The sequence below is a fragment of the Fundulus heteroclitus genome, chromosome 6, assembly GCF_011125445.2.
Source record: "Fundulus heteroclitus isolate FHET01 chromosome 6, MU-UCD_Fhet_4.1, whole genome shotgun sequence".
NCBI classification, from domain to species: domain Eukaryota; kingdom Metazoa; phylum Chordata; class Actinopteri; order Cyprinodontiformes; family Fundulidae; genus Fundulus; species Fundulus heteroclitus.
In genome coordinates, this window is record NC_046366.1 from 18,986,375 (window position 1) to 19,012,614 (window position 26,240).

Genomic DNA, 26,240 nt, shown 5'->3' on the forward strand with positions numbered 1-26,240 from the left:
AAACATTAACATGATGACCTGCTTTTTGATGTGGCTCTTTGGACCTCTACCTTTATCAAGTAATCTGCAAAACCATCAACTGATGTGTGACACATTATTCTTTTTTGTTGTTTGCTGGCTTTAGGTTCTGATAGGACAAGACTCAATAGAAACATTTTTTTTTCTTTTGAAACATCCATGGCTTTGGGGGTTGCACAGTAGTTGCTCGCAGTGTTGACTTGGAGCAAGAAGGTCCTGGGTTCCAATCCTTGTCTGGGGTCTTGCTGCAGGGAGTTTGCATGTTCTCCCTGTGCATGAGTGGGTTTCTGTGGGTGCTCTGGCTTCTTCCCACAGTCCAAATCCACGACTGTTAGGTTAACTGGTTTCTCCTAATTCACCACTGAGTGAGATAAGCAAAAGCCCTCACCCGCACGATGCTGCACGGATAAGCGGGTATAGATGAACATCGGATTTATTCATTTGATCTTTCAGTAGTGCTTAAAAGAATTATGGAAAACCACATTTTGAAACGATAAGAACTGAATATGCATGTCGAGTTTCTGACGCCTATTTAATGCCTGATCTTACGCAACTTCATGTAAAATACAACTCTGTCAATCAGTTCTAGCAATGGCTTAAACATAACAGCATGCTGGAAGACTTGTACAGTTTGGTTCTGTCAGTCATTTATAAATCCTCAAAAGACAATGAATGACATCTAAGAACTTGCGGTATATGCACACTTTTATGTATAAAAGATAAGAAATACCTTTATTTTCCCACTATGGTGAAAATTCAGGCGTGACAGGTGTAAAGACATGGACAGAGCTACACATAATTTTTAGTAATGAAAAAAAAAATCTAATCTAATGTAAAGTTAGTTCTAAAGCAACAGAGAATAAGCTTTATGAGGAAAACCGATATAAAGGTACAAATAATTACCATAGTAAGTATTCCAAAGTTATTACTGAAGATAATATGGCATACTCAAGAAATATTCAAGATAAACAATTGAAAAACACCAGACTATTCATAGAACAATATGAGATAATACTAGCTTGGCATGTGCAAGTGTAACTTAGCATCTGAGAGACTGTAACCATGATCGGATCAGAACCTGTGCAATCATTTGCATGTTTTAAACAGTTATTTAGTCTGTTGAGGTTATAAAGTCTGACAACAGCCGGGGGTGGGGTTATATTATGTGGATTATATGGCACCAGTTCAATAAATGTCACTAAGAAGTTAAACTATTTCAGTAATTTGATACAAAAGTGGAACACATTTCATATAATAGTATAGATTCACTTCGAGTAATGCATTTTAAAACCCTGTTCTGTTTAATTTGATTGAACTCAAAAATGCTCCGTTGATCCCAAAGGCACATTCAATGTTGTTGTAACTTACTATTCAAGACTCTGTGGTGTCATTGGGTTATTCCTACAAGGTGATTTAAATCTGACAAGCTGTTTGTGCAAACGTGGTTTTTATTTCAAGAATATGACAAACCTTTTGTGCTTCCAGCTGTTAATGTGAAATTTGTATTACATTAAAATGAATCTGTATTTTCCTATGAATCAGTTACACCTTTAAGACATTTTATGAAGAGATCTTATCTGATAGACGTCAAAGCTTTGTCAAAGTCTACCTTTCTTTGCTGTTTGTTTGTATGTTTTACCCTTTACCTCAGTTAATGTAATTTCCAAGCTCACATTAATAGTGGCACCACAGAGAAGATGCTCTGACAAAAGAACAAACACAATATTCGTAGAAAGAGAGTGACATGTAATAAAGATTTATGATCTATGTATGACAACTGGATAATTTTAGTAGTGACTCATTAGCAAGGAATGCAACCAAAAGATATAAAATGAAAGATTTATTGAAGGAAGGGGTTGAGGAGATGGATAGATGGGAAGAAAGGATTGGATCATCTGGGGAGACTTGCTTGAAGGCTTGGCAGTCTTCATTTCCTGAAGAGTGCACTGTGGAGGTGCAGTCTTCAGATAATGGCTTATTCCCAAGCACACCTAGGACCTCCCTGAGATGGAACCTACAACAAAGAGAAGAGGATAAAAGATGAGGGAAAAGAGATGAGGGGGGATGAGAATGAGAGGATGAAGGGAAGGAAGAGGGATGAGGTGACAATGTGATTGGGGGTGATTGAGAGAGAGTGTGGCAGACTGAGAAGGTCAAGTGAACTGGGTATAAATAAACTGCTGGGTAATTAGAGGTGTGTTAGAGGTGCACCCTTGTTTCTGAACCCATATTAAAACATTAACTTTGTTTATTGTATTTAATCATTTTTGGCTTTGAGTTTTTAACGCTACTACTGCTCTGCTATTACTACTTAATAACAATAATAATAATAATAATAATAATAATAATAATAATAATAATAATAATAATAATAATAATAATGTTATAAAGAAAATAGTTATTTCAGTTATAAATGTAAGCTATAAAATTATAAAATATTAAATATAATCATGTAAAAAGGTAATAGGTTTAATGAGCCCATGTCTTGTTTGAAAAAAAAAAGAGTTGGGTAAAGCAAATGCACAGAAATCCTGTAAATTCTACCCCTAATAAAATGGGAGACTAGATTTGATGGAAACTATTTTAACCTGGGGAGGGAAATAACTTTCTCAAAGTAGCATATGACATCAACTATAATGTGCATCGGCACAACAACATATACTTTTAAATTTCCCATTTTAGTCATATACATATACACATACACATTTTACATAGTCATTTGAAATACCATTGAGCAAATAACTTGCTAAAAAGAAAGTCCTTAGCGATCCTTCGAGCCTTGGAGGATCCTAGGATCTGGGGGAACCGTTTCTGCCCGGACGTAAATAACAGACGTGCCGTTCCTCTTCCTGTTTTGTTTCTTTTCCTTCGCCCCTCATCATCTGCTCGGTTCGACAGAGATGGAAGAATCTGCGAGGCAGATGCACCACCACAGTCTCCCCATGAACATACCAAGTCCCTTTAAACAGGGCCGAACCGTGTAGACCCGACGGCAGAAGCAGCGACCCTCCCTCCGCCCCCTCCAGGTGTCCGAAACATGGCACTCAGCTCGGGCAGCTGGGCTCTCCCAGCCCCGGTGCCCGCCTCGTCCCAGCAGCCTGCGTGCAGCGGGCCCGGGCCGACGGCGTGCTGCAGCACGGTCCTGATGTCCGTCCGCGTCTCGGTGTCCCACTCCGGGATCAGACCCCTCTGCCTACCCGGAGCGGGCAGCGACTCTCTGCGGCTGCAGCTCAGCATGGACCCGAACCTGGCCGGAGAGTTCCGACTGGCTCTGCGAGACACGAGCGGAAACCGCAGCGTGGTGAGGTCTCGTCCGCATTCCGGGCTGTTTACCTGCTGGCAGGACGCAGAGAGGCGCCGTGTTCCTGCACATTTCGAGCCCGTCATAGCAATGTTATGGGCAGCGAGGGCCATCTTAACGGAGCAGTCCAGATGTGCTTTATGTTGTTTACAAAACCAAACCTAGAAACCTGCGCTCAGACCCATGACATCAGGCAAATAAAACCATACAGCTTAGAGGTAGTCTCTCTCCACCCACCACCCCTCATTATTAGCTTTTCAGACAGGGGGATTCAGACTCTCCCAAGCCATGTTGAAATCTAAAATCATACATAAAAACATAGTTTCAGGCATTTATTTAGCTATGTGTGTGTTTGTGTGTGTGTATATATATATATATATATATATATATATATATATATATATATATATATATATAGAGAGAGAGAGACAGAGAGAGAGAGACAGAGAGAGAGAGCGAGAAGGGCTGGACGATAATTCAAAACCGATATATATCGGTCGATAGGCGTATATCGATGATAGAAGAAAAGTTAAATAAAAAATAAAATATAACAGTTTTAATTCCTTTTGCATTGTACCCATGTAGGTTACTTTTATCATTATTACATCCTCACAACTAATCAGAAACGCAGACCCAGGAACTAAGCTCCGCTCCCTTCAAAGAGTTCATTCTTTTCTCTTTTTTTAAAAAAAAATGCAGTTTTGGTAAAAGGTTGGTTGAATAAAGGGTTGCGTTTGAATTCAGTGTTTGTGTGTATCTGTATCTAAAAATGGGTCGTTAAGCAACAGCATAAAATGGCCAGGGCTGCACTTAAAACATATGTTTTGAATTTGTTATCTAGCAATATGATTTCTGTTTTATTGATAAGGTTTTTTTCTATTTTCTATATCGTCCAGCCCTAATAAATATATATATATATATATATATATATATATATATATATATATATATATATATATATATATATATATATATATATAACTGATACATTACTGATGTGACGCAAACACCTTAAGTATTGGGATGTTTACCCAGCAACTTGGGTACTAAGTTGATGAATCTTAAAGCGGCTCAATCCACCCAGATAGTATTGAGCTCAAAAGAACCTGATAGCGCTCATTTATTTTCTGTCTCCGTTTTGGTGACCGCAAGTATTTACAGTAGGACAAGTTTTTTTCTTCTTCTTGTAAGCAAAGGAAGAATGTAGCAGGTTTATTTCAGCCAGCTGGTCGGCAGTGTGGAGCAACATGGTGGCGAGGAGCAGCGCCGCATAACTGCATGCGCCGTATGTCCGGAGACAATTTGGGCCACTCCGGCACTTTCTCCAACCTGTCGTTAAAATGGCTTTAAGCCACAGAAAGGGTATAACTTTAGCTCTTTTGAATGCTTCATACCGCTAACCGGAGAGAGCCAAAGGCTGAACGTCTCAGGAGTCGATTAAGAGCCGGATAAATCCCTTGGAGTACACGGAGAATTGTTAAGATGTAACAATAGACCCCTTGCAACCACGTGACTCCGTTACCCAGAACCCCTTGCGTGGCGGCCATATTGGTTGGCACGCCATTTGACGAAATGACGAGTTCTCCAGGTATTTTTCTTCTTTAGATAACGTATCACAAGATCGTTTTAAGAGTAAGTTGATGGTTGATGGTATCAGATTGCCAGATCCACACAGCAAAAGCCTGAAGGGACGGAGAGAGTCTGTGAAATGTTGGCCAAGGGTTTCATACCGCGACACAGCTGCTTTATAAACACGCAGGCCAGTACGGACAAGAGAGCACGAAAGCCCCTGAAACCACTGGACGGCTGCAATTATTTTATATCAGGAAAAAGGCTCCAGCAACGCCCGCGACGCCATGAGGGATTAAGAGGGTCAGAAAATGGATGGATGTTCAAACATGTTTGTGTAACAGCAGAAAGCAGAGAGGAAGACCCGCCCGGTAGGTTAAAAAAACATCACTCACTACGGATTATTTTGGTGTTTTTGTCTTGTTAAAATGGGTGGGGGTGTCGGCGTAAACACAGAAGTACTAGCGGGCGGAGGGGAGGTGGTGATCGCTACACTGGCCGGAGAGCCGCCGCTGTCTGGAGCGGCAGGAAGCGGGTGCTGCTCCAGACAGCGGCGGCTATAGCAGCAACAGCGGCTCTCCGGCCCGTGTAGCGATCGTTACGCTGGCCGCTACACAGATCGCTACACGGGCCGTGTAGCGATCTGTGTAGCGATCTGTGTAGCGGCCAGCGTAACGATCGCTACACGGGCCGGAGAGCCGCCGCTGTCTGCTGCTTCAGACAGCGGCGGAGGGGAGGTAGCTATCGCTATACGGCCGCTTCTCCGGCCCGTGTAGCCGGCCCGTGTACCCGTGTAGCTATCGCTACACAGGCCGGAGAAGCCGCCCGTGTAGCTTCAGACAGCGGCGGCTGTCTGAAGCTACACGGGCGGCTTCTCGATCGCTACACGGGCCGGAGAAGCCGCTGTTGCTGCTACAGACAGCGGCGGAGGGGAGGTAGCTATCGCTACATGGGGCGCCTCTCCGGCCCGTGTAGCGATAGCTACCTCCCCTCCGCCGCTATTTAAGTAGAACAATGACTAGAGCAGAATTAAGTTGTATTTACCGGAGATGAAGTGTAGACTGCACATTCTCTCGTAGAATGATCGCTCCCCCAGTCCATTGTGAGTGTCTGCCTGCGCTCTTTTCATTGAAAATATCCAATTCTTTCTTCTTTCCTCATCCTTCGGTAAACGACAGAAACGTACATCCAACGATTTGGAATGCCTCTGTGTGCAACCGGGAGCACAACAAGTGGTAGGCATTGTTTAGATTCCAAAAATAAACTAACTAAAAGTACGCTCTAAATCACCCGTTTTGTCATGTAGTAGACGGGCTGTGAGGCTAGCCTGCCCACCAAGATGGAGGCGCGCACCCCCGATCACGTGACTGTGACGTCAGATGCAAGGGGTCTATTATTTGAGTCACTGTCAGTGAGCATCCAGTGAACGATGGAAGGGGAAAGCTGCGCTTCTTCTGGACCCACCCCTTAGAGTGGTGGGTCCATTTGGGGTGGGCTGCACCACCTGACAGAGGAAACATTAAAAATGTTTAAATAAAATAATTAAACCTTTTTCTTTTTATAGATCTGTAAAATCGATAGGAAACTTTTTGACCAATCTGTATAATCTCACTGAATTTGACTTTGGAAAGTGCCCTGGGATGACACGTATCATGAATTTCCGCTATATATAAACAGAATTGAATTGAAGTGTGTTGATTAAAAAAACAACAATAGATGACACATCAAAGTTTGCCCTCTTTTTTTGGCTTTTCTCATCTGTCAGTGTAAAGGAATTTTAAATGCTTTTAAGTGTAGTAAATTGTTCTGATATGGTTTTCCACCCAGCCCCAGAATGTAGCCTTCCCTTAGCTCACCGCATCCAAACTCAACTCCCACCCTGCTCCCGTGTTTGCCGAGCTCGCCACATGACGTCCTCCTAAAATCTCGCGAGCTCCAAACCTGCTTTTCATCTCAGAGTAAGAAGTCTCCCCCAATGACAATTAAGTCGCTTTCTGATTTGCATGGGTTCATTCTAATCCTAGCTTTTTTAGATCATTTAAAAAAAGTTTCTTTTTAACTTTCAGTTTTCCTTTCTAAAGCATTCTAGCCTATCATGTAGGTTAATATCACAGTCATTACATACCAACCAATCACAAACGCAGACCCAGGAACCAAGCTCCGCCCCCTTCAAAGAGTTCAGGGAGCTCATGTTCTTTTCTCCTTTTTAAAAACTTGCAGTTTTGGTAAAAAGTTGGTTGAATAAAAGGTTGAGTTTGAATTCAGTGTTTTTGTGTATCTGTAACTAAAAATAGGTCGCTAAGCAACAATATAAAATGATCAGGGCCACACTTAAAATACATGTTTTGTTTTTGTTGATAATTATCAATATCGATCAATACGATTTCTATTTTATCAATATGCTTCTTTTTTTTTATATATATGGTCCAGCCCTACTTTGTGGCCCTATGTTCCCTAAAGTAAACAGAGAACGTAAAAGAATAATCCTACTGGCAGATTCTAAGATCCTAACTCGTGCAAAGTGTACACTCTCCATAGATAGGTTGAACTTCCTGTTTTTTTTATGAAGTTCATGTTAACTCTTGTACAAATACGAGATTGTTGGATAAACGGCGAGCAACGCACATTCATCTGCTAATTTTATCCAGACTAGAATCCTGTCTTTCATCCCCTCTGGCGTTCGTCCAACGAGAATCTGAGCGGTCAAGACGAGCGTTCCGCTTGGTGCTGGTTCGTCTTCCGTCCGACGCTCGCTCGTTTGTAAGGCGCTGTCTTCTCACCCCTCAGTTCATCGCGGAGTTCGACCTGCGCTCGGTGCAGTACGAGGTCAAATCGTCCCGCTGCCACGAGATGCGCCTCGCTGCTTCGCCCCACGACTGCATCCGCTTCAACTTCCGCTGCGACCGCGAGGCCGAGGCCTGGTCCACCGTGGTGATATCGTCACTCAGGGAGGCGCACAGAGGTCAGTCTGACACAACTCCCAACTTTCCTTTCTGTTGGAGATGTGAGACGACGACTATCGAGTGCCTTGCAAAAATGATTTGTGCCCCATGAACTTTTATCACATTATGTTACAACTGCAGACTTGAATGTGTTTTGGGGGGGGGGGGGGGTATATTACAGCTCTGTGAATTGGAATATCATTGAAAAGTTAATTTATTGGACTGGTGGCTTGGAAAGTAATCTCTTCGCTTGGATTACTGACTTCAGAGGAGCCTTCAGTGAGTTGCTCTTATTTTGTTTATGGAAATGATCCATTTTTGAGTGAAAGTGGAGCACGAAATTAAAATGGGTCACTCAGCCGAACATATGTTGCTAAACAATAAGACTTTTATTTTCTGTTTCATTTTGTTTTTAGGACAACACACGAGAAAGCGGAAAAAGTCCAGACCCTGAATGTCACCCTTTCCAGAGCCTTGTGCATACCACAGCGACGCTTGTTGTAAATTACATTTATGTTTATCGGACCTGTTTGGAGTTATAGGAACTCTGGGTCAAATTTAAACGTAATCATTCTTTAAATTCATCGCCGTCATTTGCTGTATGACCATTCCACGCTGGGAAAAAAAAAAGTTTAAATGTAGCACTGAAAGCCTCAGCATAGTGTTACATTCATGCTGATGATGAGTGTCTAAACCTCTCACCAGCACTGTAGGCATAGCTGCCTCAACAATCTGCTGTCTTGCTGTTACGTTCCTAATGTAACGGATGAGGATGTTCGTCACTTATTATCAATACAGTTTAAGGATGGGTGAAAAGGCTTAAAAATAAAATCTCTGATTTGATTATACTGAAGCCAATTCAGCGATTGTTTTTTCCCCCCTCCAAAAAGAAAAACTATTTTTAAAAACTTTCTTTTATGAGTTGATCTGAATTCGAAGTGCAACTAAATCCAAGCTGTGAAACATGCTTGTAAAACAAGATGGCGTTGTAAACAATGAAAATATAACTAAATGTTTACTGCTAGTGGTATTACACAATGAGCTAAGAACTGGCCTCACTTTACTCGTGTAACTTCAAACTAATTTAAAGAAAAGTAATGAATAAATTAAAGTGTCTCATATTATGGTAACAAAAAGGTTTCCTCTTTACAATGATGACCATATATTTTCTTAAACATATATTCAGCATTACATGCTATTCTCTTCATGAAACCCAACGACTACACTGGCGAAATAAAATCCCGATTTTCCAAAAATGTAATCTTAAAACTTTTCAAATTTGAATTAATCGAGTAAATTAATTTATCGCACAGCCCTAATACAATTAAACTCAAAAAATGTAAAATTGTATACTTTTTTTTTTTTTTACCAAACTGTCTCTTCTGACTGGACGTACTGGAGCCCAGTCAGAGCCCTGCTTTGATTCTGACAGAATTAGGATGAAAACCCAGAGGTCTTCCACACTCAAAGACATGAAGCTCATCACCAACGATAAATCTTCCAAGTCCCGGTGGAAACGTGCACAAAGCTGCTCAGTTATTACAATAAAAAGAGCCAATTCAACTCAATCATACAGCCAGGTTCAAAGGCAATTGTGTACATTACAAGTTGAGCCTAGCAATCAGGCAATTCAGTTGAGTTCAGTTTCTTACTATTCAGATTAGGGTTTTTCTACCTAAGGAGACCAGCAGAGTTATTGACTTGCAGCATTTACTCCTCCTGGATAACAACGTAGCCACAGTGGACAGTTGCTGGCATCGAGCTGTTGACTTTGCAGCGATCCCTCATACTGAGCATGCATGTAGCGACAGTGGAGAGGAAAACTTCCCTTCAACAGGAAGAAACCTCCAGCAGAACTGGGCTCAGAGTGAACGGTCATCTGCGGGTTAGAGCAAACAGAGCAGATACACAGCGCAGAAGCCCTGACCCAGGAATCTTTTCAATGTGAAAGAACAGTGAAATGGGGATGGCAGTACCAGCTCCTTCAGCGGCCGTGTCCTATGATGATGAATCTGTTAAAAATGCCTTTTTTTTTTTGATAAAACGTAAACATTTTAGTTTTGAAATCTTTTGATTTTCGGACACAAACATTTTGGCTGAACGAAAATAAACCAGAATCTGCCGGCGGTGTGAATGCTCTGCATGTGGCGGGACCTGTATGTTACCCACCGCATGCAGACACGTCAGCTTTCTAACTCGCAAACCCTGGTTTATCCGACAGTGGCAAACCTGATCGCCTGTGAGTCAGACGGCAAACACAACTCCGACGCTGCGGGGGATCAGAGGAGCTCGGCCTCTCTGCCGCTCTGTGGTGAGCATACCGACACGCAGCCATGGCCTCCCAGCGTGCTCTGAAATCACCTTTTTACCGCCCCTTTGTTCCTTTTTTTCCTCCCCCCAGAAGAGCTGTGCTCGGAGCTGTCCAGGGCGATCGAAGCAGGCGACATCCAGGCTGCCTCCCAGCACGCGTCCACGCTGGCTCGACAGAAGGCGGTTCTGACCATACAGCCGTCCCAGAAGAACTACACAGATGGAGAAATCAGGTCCGCCTCGCAGTGGGTAGGCTTTTGACCCGAGCTCACTGAGACTTATGCGTGACCTGTGCTGTGGCGCGTGTGTTCCAGTTTATCCGTGGTGGTGGAGGACGCCTCCTCTTCCTGCTGCGTCACAGTCATCGTTTTCCCCTACATGTCCGTGGCCACGCTCAAGCAGCAGGTGAGAAAACGGCGACTCGGTTGAAAAGCAAAAGCCCTCGGCGGCTTTCGGCCACTGACGTCCGTAGCTGCTGTCCTCCAGGTCTTCCTTGAGTACGGTTTCCATCCGCGCGTGCAGCGCTGGGTGATCGGCCAGTGCCTGTGCGCCGATCCGAGGTCGCTGGCCTCGTACGGGGTTCAGAAAGACGGCGACACGGCGTACCTTTACCTGATCTCTGCCAGGCAAGCCCGCGTCACACGGCAGCTGTTCCAGCAGGACCTGGAGAACTCCCTGGTGGCTTCGCCGCTGCCGCCAGGAAGCAGCCTCACCTCCCAGGTGTGGAGGGCCTACAGCACCCTGCCGTCGAAGCTGCCCCACAACAACCAGGGTGAGCACAATACAAGTCTGGCTCCGCTTTGGCCAGCTGGAGCCAAACTGTGGTATGTTTCCTACATTTAGTCAGTCAACCTTTTTTCCCTAATACAAGATGTATTAGAGAAATTGATTCTGAGACACAGTAAACACTCATTTGGGTAAAGGGCCTATATCATGCAAAAATCAACTTTTTGTGTGCTCTGAACTGTGCAATAACACAATCAAAATCATGCAAAGTGGTGCTTTGCTTGATTCATGCATGTCTGAGTAATCCCTTCCAGGAAGTACCTACCAGGACCGCGCCGCCTCTGCCCAGTAAACACGGCCAACTAGTGCTGATGGCAGACCACAATAGACCAGGCTCCAGACTTCAGGCAGTCATTGCCTTCAAAGGATTCTCAACAAAATATTGAAAAGTAACATTTCTTACTTAGGGTTATGTTTATTTTTTCCCAATTCCTTTTGAGCCCCTGAAATGAGGAGCGGTTGTATAAAAATAGCTATAATTCTTACATGTTTAATCATATTTTTGTTTAACCCCTTAAACCTTAAAGTCTGCATTTCAATTACATGACATTGTAGTTGTTTCATTTCCAATCCAATGTGGTGGCATACAGAGCCCAAATCATGACAATTGGGTCCAAATATTTCTGGGCCTAAAATATATATATATATATATATATATATATATATATATATATATATATATATATATATATATATACATAAAGTTATTTAAAGTTCTTCCAGCAACGAATATGACAGAAACAAGTTAGTTGTAACCACTGCCAAGTTAAACTTTCTTATCACCGGAGCACCTTGAGCTTAACATATCACTTAAATGCCAAACACACTTTAAACATCACCAAGAAATTCAATGACTCAGAGAAGCTAACCAATGTAATGGCGAAGTGGATAGCTACTGTAGACCTTTTTTGTGCTTCACACTTTGGTATTGAACATAAAATGGTAATGCTGCTCCCTGCTTTTACCTCAGAAATTGCCTGTTTTTGGTAGATTTTTCCCCATAAAGAGAATTTCCTGTCAGTGGCAATAAGCTTTAATTTATTATTATTGCTATTTTTTGTTTTACATGTCTAAGTTGAGCTTTACACTAAATATGTGTTACTGATAAGTGCTACAAATGTTACCACTCTTTTGTTCAGATGGCAGCAGAACATTAAAATAAAAGTGCTCTTTACACTACTTTTAAATTAATTCTTGGAGTTTGCGCATACAATGCGAATAATCATGATTAATCAGGCAAATTATACGATTAATCGCGATTAAAGATTTTAATCGTTGCCCAGCCCTAATATATATATATATATATATATATATATATATATATATATATATAGGGAGAGAGAGAGATCTATATAGATAGATAGATCAAATATTCAAATCCTCCTGTTACTTAAAGTTGTAGGAGACTGAAGACTCTTCTCAGTCCTGATTCTAATTTCTATTCCAGTTCTCTGTTATCTTTCACCATTAACTTGGTGCAGACATCTTCAAGCATCCAACATTGTTATATAATGTTTTTATCAGGACATTCTAGGGGCTTTCTTCAGGCAGCCATCTTTTATCTTCTCAAGTTCTGAAGAGCAGAACCGGCTGTTATTTCTACGTCTTCAATCTATTATTTTTCTTTTTTTACCAGAAACGGGAGGAGCCAACAATAAAGCAGGTGACATCAAAGACGTCCTTGATTTTGAGAAGCTGCAGCTGAGCGATCACGCCAACAAAGCCAGCAAGACACAGGTACCTGAGCCATTTCGCCGCCTGACTATCCTGTAGATAGAGTGACCTAAAGCGGTCGGTTTTCATGTTGGAAGAATCTAAATTCATTTAACCAGTTTATCCCCCAAAAATCTTTCAGCAGACGGACTGGGCCTGTCCCTCGTGCACTTTCATCAACAAGCCATCTCGCCCGGGATGCGAGATCTGTGCCACCGCCAGACCGGACGTGCAGAGCTGCATCAAGCAGGTCCTCCCAGACACCTTTAAGTCCAGTTGAAAACGGTCCGTCCGTCCGAACGCCCGCCCTCACCCGCTCACCTGTTTTTCCACCTCTCGCCTAGGAGAAAGGACGGAGAGAGGATCGCAGAGAACCTGGTTCGAGCAGCAGCTGACTGCCCGTCATCGCCCTCTGGATTCTGTTTCCCGCTCACTCCAACACACACACATGCACACGCACGTACACAGAAAGAGTGAGAAGCTTAGATCTGCGACACACTTGGTGGCAAAACACTCAGAGAGAGAGAGAGAGAAAAGTACACTGATGGCCATTTGACAAGCCATGACATGACCGTGACGTACATCTCATGTGGTTAGACCTCGTTGCTATTTATTTTAGAATGAACGTGTGTGTGTGTGTTTGTGTGTGTGTGTGGCGAAAAAAAGACAACAAAGATGAGGGAATGCCACTCGTAGCGTCCGCCAACTGTGAAGAGGTTGAGAGGCGATGCCCTGTGCGACGTCCTGTTCGGTCTGGTAACCCGCCGCGTGCAGCGCTGGTGCCAAAAACGTTGGTTAGAAACGAGAGGAAAAGGCACGGGTCGTGTACAGGGTTGTATTTAGTGTAATATTTTTACCCAGATGCATTAAATATGATGTGATGTAAATTTCAAAGCATAGTTTAATTGTTTAACTGATTTCCTCCGAGCTGTGAAAGCGAGGACGGATTCACTTTCACGGCGTAATCTATATATATATATATATATATATATAAAGGAAGGAATCTGCCTGCGTGTCTGTCTTGTTTGTTTGGCTTCCTCCAGACTCCTGCGAGCTTCCTCACCGCTGCGTTGATCCAAATAAATGCTGTTTTAAAGATCCAAGCTTTTTGCCTTGCGGCTTAATGCTCTCTGTGAATAAAGCTGGTGTTTAAGTTCATTTTCACTGTCAAATTGCTATAAAAACGTTAATTGCCCTGGCTCGTAGCATGGTGCCATCTTGTTCAGTCTTAAAAGAGGTAAACTGCATAGGTGCGTTTCATAGGAAGGTTGGCTAAGTTTGTTGTACAGCTGCACCGACTTTGGTCTTGATCAAACAACGTGGACCAAGAGCAACAGATGACATGCCTCTAAGTTTGTATGAAATTCAAAACTGGCTTTTATTCATTAATTAATTTAGACTTTATTAAGAACACTAGGCACCGGGTCCATAGCAAGGACTTTTATCTAAAAAAGGGAGAGAGTGACGCTGAGCAACAGTCCAGGTCCTTTTCTCAGTGTATCTCTTGTTCAGGAACTCAAAAGCTGTTGCTCTTTTTTTTTTTCTGCCAAACTTTTTCCTTCCACTGAACTTTCAATTAATATGCATGGATGCAACAGTTATTGTTCAGTCCTTGTTGGGTGTCTTTGGCCGTGTTTGTTGGCGAGCTTAAAAGTCACCAGTCTTCACCATGAGTCTGTAGGTCCTCCCGTTTCTGCATTATAAAAATCAGAAGGCTTTTATTGGGTAAAAGTAAAACTAATTGTTCTGCTTTACTTATCTGTAAGCCATAAAAGGAAGAAAAAAAAAACAATTTGAAATGTATTGCATGGTTTAAGGAATTTGTTTCTTTTTTGCTTTGAATCCTTAAACTAGGCTCTTCCCATTCATTACAAAGAGTTTGCTTTTAGATAGGTCGGCGCTTTGGCTGCTCTGATCAATTACAGCTGCGTCAAAAAAGAAAACAAAGTTCTTAATTTACTGACCCCTTACACGTGGTCATGACCGAAAGAATGCGGTACTGGACACCGCCTTTCAGACGGGGTGAGGATCTCCATCGCCTCCTGGAGCTTTGGAGCTGAGCTACTGCTGCTCTGCATCAAAAGGAACCAGCTGATCAGGGTGAAGGTGCATCCCTTGGAAAGAGACGAATGTCCAGGATGGATGGACATTTTATCCTCTCAGTGCTTTATAAAAGCTCGAAAGTAATCAGAATGAAAACATCAACAGTCACAACACCTGTTCAGTTTCAAACATCTTTAAAGGTTGGGTATTATAAATATGAAATAAACAAATCTCACACAAAAAAAAAATTGACCAAAACAAGTATAAAAATGTCATGTTAATAAGGAGCAGGCCATTAACTGTTATCCTTAATCACAATCCTGCCTCTTGGACATAGTTTTTTTTTTTAAACAGTGCAGTGTTCTTTTCTTTACATACCACAAACCAAACGGTTTAGAAAGAAATCCAGAAAGCAACCCAGAAAGTAAATCCTGTCCTCACAGAAGAAACATCGTATTTACAGTATCTCACAAAAAAAGCCCCTCACATTTTTTATATATATCTTCTCATGAAACGACACTAATGTGACACAAGCTGTCCACGGACTACTTTACGTTGTATCAATGTAAAACCCGCTGCCCCTTCAGAATAACACAGCCGTTAACGTCTAAATCACTGGAAACAAATGTGAGTACACCCCTAAGTGAAAATGTCCAAACTGTGCCTTAAGTGTCAATATGTTGTGCGGCTTCCATTATATTCCAGCACCGCTTTAACCTTTGGCCGTGGAGTTCACATGTTGCCAGCGGATTCTTCTTCTTCTTCTCCACAACGGCATCGTGGAGCTGCTGGATGTTGGAGAAGATGTCAAACAGATGTTCACTTGAGTTTAGGTCTGGAGACATGCTTGGACAGTCCAGCAGCTTTTAACTTCAGCTTCTTCAGCAAGGCAGTGGTCGTCTCAGAGTTGCGTTTTGGGTGGCTATCATCTTTGAATACTGTCCCATGACCCAGTTGTCAAAGGGAAGGGATCATGATGTGCTTCAGTGCGTCACAGTACATGTTGGCATTCATGCTTCTTGTCAATGAATTGAAGCTCCCAGCAGCACTGATGCAGCCCTTAAACCATGACACTCCCACCACCGTGCTTGGCGCACTTGTCTTTGCACCCCTTACCTGATTGCCACTACACACGCCTGACACCATCTGAACCAAATTAGGTCATTTTGATCTCATCAGACCAAAAGGTTCCAGTGCTCCGTCCATGTCCTTAGTCAGCTTGTCTCCAGAAAACTGTTTGCAGGCGTTCTTGTGCATCATCCTTAGAAGATCCTTCCATCTAGGATGACAGCCGTACAGACCGATTTAAAGCAGCGTGTGGCGTATGGGCTGAGCACTGACTCTGGGTCCCTTCAGCAATGCTAACAGCATCCATTCTACTTTCAAAAGACAACTTCTGGATATAAACGCCGAACATGAACCCTACACTTCTTTGGTCAACCATGGTGAGGCCCGCTCTTAGTGGAACCTGGTTTATCAAGCCACCGTGTGGGCTTGGTCCACCGAGCTGCAGCCCAGTTTCAGGGGCTTGGCAGTCTTCTTACAGCCTTGGCCATCTTTATGTAGAGCAACAATTCTTCATATCCTCAGAGAGCGCTTTGCAATGAGAGGGTTAGAGCCATAACAACTTTCACACACCTGCTCCCCATTCATACCTGAGACCTTGTAACACTAACCAGTCACATGACACCAGGGAGGGGAAATGGCTAATTGGGCACATTTTGGACATTTTCACTTTGGGGTGTACTCACTTTTGTTGCCAGTGGGTTTAGACCTTAATGGCTCTGTGGCGTGGAATTTTGGAGGGACAGCAAATGTATAAGCTGCACACCGACTGCGTTACATTGCATTAAAATCTCATCTTCAGTCTTGTCTCGTGAAAAGATATGTTAAAAGTTTTTAAAAATGTGAGGGGTGTACTCACTTTTGTGAAATACCGTCCACTTTTACATTTCAGTGATTTTGCAGGGAAACCTGCGAAATACTAACCTGACAACAGCCAGCTGCATGTCTCGCTCCGCCTAGGTTAGCGAAATACCCCCTCCCCCACAACCATTTGTTAATCTAAAAGTACAATGTGAAGTACAAACGCCTTTATTTGTTCTGTTTTATCGCTGCAACCTTTGAATGATCAAATACGTACTCTGAGTAAAAACTCCAAACCAACATAAAAAACACACAAAGGGAGGCGGTTTCTCTCTCGTAAGAGAAATGTTCTTGATTTACCCTCCAGTGGATCTAGCTGTGTGTTTCTCCCATTTGCCAAGTAAAAAAAAAAAAAAAAAAAAAAAAAAAAAAGAAAAGGAAAGGAAACCTGAGATCGTCTACTTCCAGAAGAGGATGTTCCAGAAAAGTAGCCAACATGGATAAACCATCAAGGCAATGAGTGGGTAGACCAGAGAGCCGTACAAGTGATGGTCCAGGATTCCCTGCGAAATCACTGACAGGTACATCAGCCAGCCGTCTTGGAAGCTGACAGGCATTTCCTGCAGCTCTTGGAAGAAAAACACAGAGAGGAGGAGTGTGCAGGCGGGGCTGAGGATCACCAAGACGACAGCCGACAAAGTTCTGAAGAGGGAGGGGGGGTGAAAAAAAGGATCACGGTTAACTTTTATCTCGGCATGACTGAAATATTGATCAGAGAATGTCTGTAGGTGAATTACTTGGGCACATGGGGTGTGACAAAAGCAGCCACAGGCACCAGGGTGAGAGCCAGGATGAAGCCCAGGGAGAAGTTAATGAGGGCAGTGCAGCCCAGCAGGATAGCCAGGTAGAGAACGGCGACGAGCTTCAGCACCCTCCAGCCCTGCTCTGTCCCCTCACCCGACAGCAGCCTGCAACACATTATGAAAACATTTTATGTCCCTGTTGTCTATACGGCTCTTAAATAATGTAGATGTCTCATCTTGGCGTGAAACCTACTTTTACCTGAAGCCTGATTTTCAGAAATCACCTCAACGTTTCTAGCTAAGCATGTAAAGCAGTGTGCAGCTATGGTCGGAGTCTTAGAAGAAGTTGAATATTTCTTAATGGGAATTTGTTTTTTTGTTGCAGTTTTGAATTTGTCAAGTTAAAACAGGTTGTTCCAAAAACAAATATGGATTTGGTAAACGTGAAGTTGAAAACGAATAAGCCAAGTGTCAAAAAAATAATTAAATGCATGTACCTGTGTGTGTTATGAGGCAGAGCCAGGCCTGCCGTGTAAACGGCTATGGCTGTGAGGACGACGGCCTCGGTCTCAGACACCGGGAAGTGCTCGACGGCGATCTCCTGGAAACGGGTTGGCAGAATGTACAAAGCTGCTCCAGTCAGGTGGCTGATCACCAGAGGAGTCAACACTGACAGGGCCCCCGGGCTGGACTGCTGCAGGCGAGAAGGTTTTTAAGAGACGCATAAACAGGAACAAACATTTTCATTTGGAATCAGTTTATCAGTGTTTGGGTCCAACCTGCTCTACATCGCCAACTCCATCCGCTGTCACGGCAGGTGGACTCACAAACTGCACCCACAGGTCTAAGGCCTGATTTTAGAGTCAAGGAGGTAAAATAAAAAGATTTTACAGCTAGAAATACCAGATCACATGTTTTAAGATGGCTTACATTTTGTTCAACTTAAAAAAACAAAAAAAAAAAACTGAAATTATGGTGTGAGGATACACGGAGCAGCAGGATGACCGCAAGGAGGCCGAATGCTGGCATGTAGTATCCAATAGAGACAAAGTGGGACAATGATGGCATGAGGTAGAAGAAGTAGGACTGATGAAGACGTTCCAGAAGATTATTCAGCTTCCGAAACATTCCTTCCAGCAGTCTAAAAGGGAAAAGAAAAGGAATCACATATTTTCAGGCGCACCTAAATAAAAATTTAATTTAATCAAAAAGTTTTAAAATAATAAACATTTAACCAATAAAAATTCTTTCTAAATACAGAAATGTTATGGTTTACATGCAACCATGTTGGTGATAGTTACTCTTCGTCGGGAGGGTAAGCAACAAAAGGATCATTGCTACAAAAGCTGGTTGCTCAGAGTGCTGTATCCAAGCATACTAATGGAAAATGTTGTGGAAGGAAAAAGTTTGGCAGAACAAGGTTTTCCAAAATATACATTTCTTTTGGATGACATGATGATTTATTGACATGAACATATAGTAAAGTAATAAGAAGTAAATTGAACAAAGAAACATGAAACAAAAATTAAAAACTGCAAAGTGAGACACGAAGCTGATTTTATTCCAGACTTGTCTTTACTCAAAACATTACCCATTTATTTGTTTGTCTTGTAAGCATAATTCCATTTGTCAAAATTCAACGTTTAAGGCCTTGCAGAAAAAAAAAAGAAAGAAAAATCCTGCTGCGCTATATTGCAAACAACCTTCAATCAATAACTAATAAAACAGATTTACAAGGAATTACTTGGTGAATCCTAACCAAAGCACAACAAAATGTAACTTAAATCTTCTCAGTTTAAAAAGTAAGCCCTATGCTTACGTTGTCCATATGTTTAAAAGAAGGGTCAGTAGAAGGGTTACGGGGTACTGGACTGGCATATATCTGGTACTATATTTTTGCTAATAGTTAAATATCTAGTGATTTTGAAATGATGTTCTGAACACCACCACCAAACTATTCCACAGTTTAAGAAACTACATGAAATGTTTGCATTCTCAATGCCTAAAACATCAGTACTGAGGGGCACTGACCTGCCGACGGTGGTGATGTCCGTCTTGTACTGGCGGAAGCTGTTGATGCCCTTGATGGAGGCCGCCTCTATGTGGTAGCGCAGGAACAGCCCGTGGTCTCCCCAAGGCCGACCGCTGGCCTGCTTCATCACCATCAGCATCATGGTCTGCACCGCGTGGCTGTAGCCTGACACGCTGTCCCAGTCGTTCCTCTGCAGCTACACATCGCATCCACAAGCGGACATTAGAATCCTACATCGCTGCAGACCGAATAACACCGCAAGTGTTTGCACGCCTTTACCCTGCCCTGGATGGTGCAGAGGACCCCGATCTTTTGGCAGAAGGCATAGAAGAGGTTTGCTAGATCCAGGTTCGGTAACTGGCCATTGAGGCCTTCCAGTACTATGTCCAAACTGGTGATGACGTCGCTGCTGAGCTCCAGGGACAGAGCTGCCTGGATGGAACCGCCGCGGCCTTGTAACGGAGACCAGTCCATCCCTAGAATAAAAAGCACGCTTAGTGAGTACTGAGTTTTACATTTTTTTGACAACATAAAGTACCAGCAACTTTTGACAGGATCGACTCAGGCGGTCACCTGTAGTGTTGGTGTGGTGGTAGCTCTCCAGCCAGGCCTGCATGCCAATCAGATCGTGCTCGTTCACGAGAAAAATTATGTCCTTGGCCCAGAAAATCTGACCTGGTAACCACAGAGTTACTTGGTTCATTGGCACTGAATCATCTTGAGGTTCTTAGATTGTAGCTGCAGCCGTCAGAAGGTGAGGTACTCACCGCGGAAGTAATGAGCCAGGCCTAGTAGCAGCCCCACAGCCTGGTTGTTGTTATCGCCTGGGCTGCAAGGAGCACTGAGCACTAGGGCTTCAGTTCTTGCAGCTCGAGGGGCCCGAAGGATCCCGTAAACATTTGTACCTTTCACAATCTATCAGAAAAGGTACAGTCTGTCACTATTTGAGTGAAAAAAAAGAGAGACGAGCGCAGACTTAGGACAAGAAGTTATAAACTTGCATATCTCTCTTTATCTTCATCCGGGAAGGGAAGCGTGCGAGAGAAGCTCTGCGTGAACACCTCCAGCCCTCGGGCCTGCATCGTTTTCACTAGCCAATCCACCGGCATCCCGCTGCAAATAAATCAAACATCAAACCAAGCTTCAGAGTATTACCAGGTTTAGGTTAATTTGATTTTCACTGAAATCAAAAGATAAGCTAAAGCATCAAAAAAGAAAAAAAAAAAAGAAACATACCCAACTTTCTTCTTGTGAGCTGCAAACTCTCTGCCTGTGGCCAGAGCTCGTTCTCCTGAAGGGAAGCGCTCCTCCACCATGGTGGAGCCCATGGCGTTCTCCGACATATATGTCCGCAACGTGAACGGCTCAAATGCCAACCCCATAAACCAGCATACGCCGGCAAAGTAGCACAGTACACTGGTATGCAGAAAGAGAAGAGAAATCATCTGCAACGTCTTAAACTGGTAGAAATTATCTCAACACACTCGTATTTAAGAACTACAGACTTATTACTCATTTGAAATAGTTAAGCTACAGTTTAGAGGAGCTGATTTTGTAATAAATGAAACAAATTGGAATTTTGTGAGTTAGGGGATCCAGCCTCTACTTACCCGCAAGACAGTACTCAACAATTGCTATTCAAAAAAAATATGGACCCAAACAAACCACCTGTATGCAAAATGCCCAAACTAGCTGATTGGTTTATTACACTTGACATGAACCTCAATATAAAAGCCTTTTGGACCATATTAAAAAGACAAAAGATCACAAGAATGCCTGGATACTATAAAAAAAAATTGCACAACCTGGTATTATAATGGTGAATCATGGAACAAAACTGAATGGGATCCTGCTGCAAATGATACTCACCAGATTGGAGCATTGAGACGGGTCAACAGGTTGATCAAAGCCCGTCTCCTGTTGGGATCGGACAGCAGTCCCATCTTGCCGTCTGCTCTAATGCTTCCTAGATGCCTGCATACACCGGGTCCTGCAGGAAGCACACACACACACACACACACACACACACACACACACACACACACACACACACACACACACACACACACACACGAACAAATTGACTTTAATACTATTAATCTGAAGTTATAAAGCGGAATATAATCAGACTCGTCATTGTCAAGCGCGTCCACATCCACATACATTTTAAAAGCTGGCTTTTCATTCAATTCGAGCAGCTTCCATGACAGCCGTGATATACTTAGCTTAATGCTAGCCAGTTACCAGGCAGGTTGTCTGTTTTGGTAAATTCGCCGAACCCCGTATTCGTCCCTAAGAAAAAATATGTCTGCACGGTTGTAAAGGTCGTTTTAAAAATATATACGAAAACGTACCGTATAGTGGTCACATCCACCTGCACAGGTGCTTGTTTCATCAGAGCAGCAACAGCCTGAAAGACGTTGCGATTTCCTTGTTTCGGTGGGAACGTTTTGTACCGCGGACCAACTTCCGCTTAAAGGGAAATGAACAGAAAAAATAAAACGTATTTATAAAAAAAAAAAAAAAAGTCAAAAATATAAAACGAAATGTGAAAAAAAAAAAGTTTTTATTGGCAGTATTTTTAGTTCTCATTACTCATCCACCGTTTAATGCTTATCCAAAATCAGGATCCAGGTGACATGTTCGTCTCAAGGTGTCACTGGACCGGAAGTGAAATGAATAGTCTCTCTAGTGACTTTTGAGAGGACAACCCTGGGTTGTCCTCTCAATGGAAGTTCTTTTAGTCATATATCTTATAACCATAGCTGAGGCTTTAGAATATAGTCCTATTGACTTAGTTAATAAACTACTGTGAAAAGAAACCCTAAAACTCATGGAATACAAGTTTTAAAATTTCTAATTTGTGCCCAAGCTGATGTAATCTGTATCCACAACATTGCCACTTGTATATCATATACTTAAAATGAAGTATGAATAGAATCAGTCCCTGAAGGACAGTAACCATTTAAAAACTGCTTGCAGACATGTGCATGTATCATTTAGAGAATAATTTTAAAGGATATTGAAAAATCATATTCCATTTATCTCCTCAAATGTTCACTCAGTTTAGTGGTGTTTAATAAACTGTGTAACATTCATCTGTCAGCACAAGCAGGTTCAAGGTTTCAAGTTTTAAATTATCCTATTAGAAACATGGCAGCATGTTTTTTTATAGGAAACTTACTAAAATTACTGAAACTTACTAAAATTAGATCAAGGTTACTTACCTTGATCTAATTTTGTATATTGTCTAAGTACATATGTATGGACATACAAAAATATATCCAATATACAAAAACATTGTATATAGTCTATGTAAAAAAAAAAAAAAAAAAAAAAAAAAAAAAACTTGACATTTAAAATTTTAACATAACTTCAAATTCAGCAAGGGTGTATGTAAAACAAATTTAATCACTGTTTTCCTGCAACTTCATCAACAGCACAGTACAAAAAAAAAAGATTTCTGAAAAACAGAAGCAATAAAGTACTTATAAATTAACCTTCTTGGCTCTATAAATTGGAAGTGGTGGTTGGGCTGCTTATGATGAAGAGCAAATCCTCAACTTTCACAAAATATTAACACTACTAAACATATTTTTTGTACACAGATCTGATTTAGACTGTGTTTTTTCTTAGCCATTCTCTTATATGTTTGTGGTCTATTTAGCTGCTGTCCATCTCAACAATCCCATAAAACAAACGCATTTATTCATAAGATTACTTGCAAGATGCACACTTACATATTTATTGTTGGGCCCGTTTATGTACAGAAGTAGAAAGAAACACTCTAAACGACATGAATGAAAACAAAAGAGTTTCTTTCGGAAACCCCAGTCCAGCTGTCACTCTCTGGAGTGCACCGACGCCTCGTGGAGATGCTGCCTCACCACCCCGTCCAGCACCTTGCTCACACCTTTACAGGCGGTCATCGCGGCTTCGATCAGAGTTTCCAGGTGGTCCTGGTGCAGCCGCGCGTCCATCTGAACGAGAGCGATCTGTCCTCCCCGGGGCAGCAGCGCCAGAGCCAGAGAGCTCACTCCCCCGCCCTCCTCGGCGTGGCAAAGGTCCGCGAGAGGAGTCTCGTCGACGAAACCAACGGTGCAGGCGCAGACGTAATCTCTCATAGGGATGCCTGCGTCGATGACCGCCAGGGTGGCTGCGTTCACGCACACGCTGTAGTTCCCTCCATCTGACTGGAGAATCTGGAAGGGAAAGAGTCTTTTATATAAAAAAACAAACAAAAAAAAGAGATGTCGGGATTTAGCTATGCGTCAGTGTCAGCTCTACCTTCACATAGATGTCTATCTGAGAGCGCGGGAAGAGCTGGGTCATCACAGCCGCTTCGAACGTCTGCTTCAGGTGGAGACTCATCTCGGTGGACTTGCGATCTCCGTGCGGTCGCCTCTTCCTCTCGGCGGTGCTGAACGTGGCCATGCTGTACTGGCAGTTGATAACAGCTCGATCGTGAAGGGCCCGACTCCTCGATCCCCGCATCTGAAGCGGACAGAGACGGTATAGCATCAGAGGATTAAAGCCCCGCCGCTGAGACTGCGGCCGATCCGACTGGGGATGGACGACGCGTCTCTATGCGCAACGATTTGGTTCGAATACTCTGGGACATTCACAGAAACAAGAAGGTCCCAGCAGTTCATAAACTCAAAGATGCCGGAACAGCAGATTCACTGTCCACAGAGTGAAACAAAGTTTACATCCAAATGGACTGACGCCTGGTGACATTTGCAAGCATTACTCCAATTTGCATTACCTTGAGAGAAAAATGTAGTCAGACCTATACCAAGACTGAGCTGTTTGGCCACGTACGCTTGGAGGAGTCAAGGTACGGCTTTAAATCTAAGACCATAGTACCAAGTGCCAAGCACGGTGGTGGCAGCATCATGACGACTGTAGAGAAATACTCAAAATGGAGGACTGTCTCTAAATTCTCAACACCGATTTAAAATCAGCTGCCAGATTTTTTAAATTTAAGATTTTTTTTCCATCTTAAATGTATATTTTGGATCCTGTGTGGATTAAAACATAAAACCCTATTAAATTCATAAATACTAACTTATTTCCTAAAATTAAATAAAGTTCTGGCTAGTGTTGTAACTTTTCTTATGAACCAGAAATATGACTGGATTCTTATATATATATATATATTCTTATATATATATATATATATTCTTATATATATATAGTATATATTCTTATATATATATATATATATATATATTCTTATATATATATATTCTTATATATATATATATTCCTTATATATATATATATTCTTATATATATATATATATATATATAGATATATATATATATATATATATATATATATATATATATATATATATATATATATACATATACATGTGAATACAATTTTTCTAAACCTTAATCTTCATAATAGCAACCCAGGAGCAGGAGGCTGTTTCTTTAACAACCTGGACGATTTATTTAATCTGTCTGCACTGTTACAGTCATAAAGGTTTCCTCCAGACATGCGCCCTACTTACTTCGTGTGGACCGTAGACCACAGCCAGAGCCTTGGTGTTTCCTTGCTCTAGATAAGCAGAACCGTCGGCCTGGGCAAAAACTCCCATTCGAGCCTGAACTTTGCGCAGTTCGGTGGCTTTTCTTCCATCCAGGCGGTAACCCTGATCAGTGAGCAGCTCCAGGCCCGCCATGTTTCTGTAAACTTCCGCAGCAACGCGACGACGCCACCACGTGTTCTTAGCTGCTACACTACATTACCCATCCACCACCTGGGAGGACGGCTACGACAAGGCCAAAAAAGCTTAAATCGCAAACCATAGATATAAAAGATATAGATTATAAAGATATACGGCACATGGGTCGGCGTCACTGAGCTATATAATACACTGGAGTGCTGATTTTGCCGAAAAACTGAAGTCACTGGCCGCCATCTTGCTCCTCCCTACTCTCATAGAATCTCACAGGATTTGGTTGCAACAACAAGCGGTTTTCTGGCTGAGTGAAAACGTTTCACAGGTAATTATACAGTCAGTGGATGTACTAACACTATCAACTACTAGGAAATTATGTGCTGAAATATTTTACATGTTATTCATATTATATATATATAAATGTATATATAAGTACGTGTATATGTATATATGTATATATATGTATACACATATGTAAATATATGTTTTTGTATATTGTTATTTACATATTTATAAATTTTAAACATATATATTTAAATGAATAAAATGCAAAATATTTCAGCACATGACTTTCTCAGTACTTGATATTTTTAGAACATAACATAAAAGTATATGGCATTTGACATTTTAAAAGTCTTAAGCCCCCCCTGAACATGAGAAAATCCTCGTTATTCGATCCTGTAGCGCACATATTCCATAGTTACTGGGGGGAAATAGGGAGTACCAATATGGCGGCTGGTGGCTTCAAAGCGACTCGTTCAAACAGACGGTGATTAGCACTGTATTATATAGCTCAGTGGTCGGCGTTGCCTACTGTAGCTGACGTTTCAGCGTGGCTGCCATCTTGAATGGGTTTCTCACGCGACCGCAGAGCATTTATTTGTACCGCGGAAGCTGTTTGCCCAACCAAAATAAATCATTACTCCCTGGATTTTTACCCGACTTTCACACGGTTTGGTTTGTTACAAACTACAGAGATGTGATTATGATACAGGAAAAAAACTTGTTTTAATGCTGAAATACGTTGTTTAAACAACATATTTATAATGTATGCTTTTTAACAGACAGATGGCATATTAATGTATAAATATGTGATTTAATACTGAAAAACTTTGTTTCATGCTGTTTAACAAAGACAGACACGTGGCATGGCATATTGTTAAA

At 42.1% G+C, this 26,240-nt stretch overlaps 3 protein-coding genes and 1 long non-coding RNA gene across 10 annotated transcripts; 1 reads left to right on the forward strand and 3 right to left on the reverse strand.

Moving 5' to 3' along the window:
• Nucleotides 1-1,843: 1,843 nt before the first annotated feature.
• LOC110369343 lies at nt 1,844-2,866 on the reverse strand. The gene is made up of 2 exons (XR_002428945.2): nt 2,747-2,866; nt 1,844-2,032 (listed from the first exon to the last, which is right to left on the reverse strand). It is a non-coding gene; the product is annotated as an uncharacterized LOC110369343 (long non-coding RNA).
• Nucleotides 2,867-2,870: 4 nt separating this feature from the next.
• On the forward strand, nt 2,871-13,795 carry LOC105935367 (ranBP-type and C3HC4-type zinc finger-containing protein 1). 3 transcript variants are annotated; one of them, XM_012875750.3, is made up of 9 exons: nt 2,871-3,319; nt 7,676-7,850; nt 10,052-10,141; nt 10,232-10,373; nt 10,455-10,545; nt 10,627-10,912; nt 12,563-12,663; nt 12,785-12,889; nt 12,984-13,795. In XM_012875750.3, exons 1-9 carry the CDS (start codon nt 3,056-3,058, stop codon nt 13,032-13,034), a joined length of 1,305 nt encoding a protein of 434 aa, XP_012731204.2. In that variant the 5' UTR covers nt 2,871-3,055; the 3' UTR covers nt 13,035-13,795. The 3 variants fall into 3 exon arrangements, with proteins under 3 accessions (XP_012731204.2, XP_035994135.1, XP_012731186.2); XM_036138242.1 differs by having other exon boundaries at nt 2,872-3,319; nt 10,235-10,373; nt 12,782-12,889; XM_012875732.3 differs by having other exon boundaries at nt 2,874-3,319; nt 12,782-12,889.
• Nucleotides 13,796-16,760: 2,965 nt separating this feature from the next.
• Nucleotides 16,761-21,848, reverse strand: gpaa1 (glycosylphosphatidylinositol anchor attachment 1). 5 transcript variants are annotated; one of them, XM_036138247.1, is made up of 14 exons: nt 21,738-21,848; nt 21,253-21,373; nt 20,620-20,799; nt 20,385-20,496; nt 20,151-20,298; nt 19,957-20,058; nt 19,663-19,859; nt 19,383-19,579; nt 18,339-18,492; nt 18,131-18,202; nt 17,849-18,045; nt 17,346-17,516; nt 16,997-17,250; nt 16,761-16,924 (listed from the first exon to the last, which is right to left on the reverse strand). In XM_036138247.1, exons 2-13 carry the CDS (start codon nt 21,324-21,326, stop codon nt 17,007-17,009), a joined length of 1,848 nt encoding a protein of 615 aa, XP_035994140.1. In that variant the 5' UTR covers nt 21,327-21,373; nt 21,738-21,848; the 3' UTR covers nt 16,761-16,924; nt 16,997-17,006. The 5 variants fall into 5 exon arrangements, with proteins under 5 accessions (XP_035994140.1, XP_035994139.1, XP_035994142.1 ...); XM_036138246.1 differs by having other exon boundaries at nt 16,761-16,960; nt 16,991-17,250; XM_036138249.1 differs by having other exon boundaries at nt 16,761-17,250; nt 17,849-18,042.
• A 926-nt stretch (nt 21,849-22,774) lies between these two features.
• Nucleotides 22,775-25,167, reverse strand: exosc4 (exosome component 4). Its single transcript, XM_012875800.3, has 3 exons — nt 24,906-25,167; nt 23,671-23,877; nt 22,775-23,585 (listed from the first exon to the last, which is right to left on the reverse strand). The coding sequence occupies exons 1-3, from the start codon at nt 25,074-25,076 to the stop codon at nt 23,226-23,228; spliced, it is 738 nt and encodes a 245-aa protein (XP_012731254.1). The 5' UTR covers nt 25,077-25,167; the 3' UTR covers nt 22,775-23,225.
• Between the last annotated feature and the right edge of the window lie 1,073 nt (nt 25,168-26,240).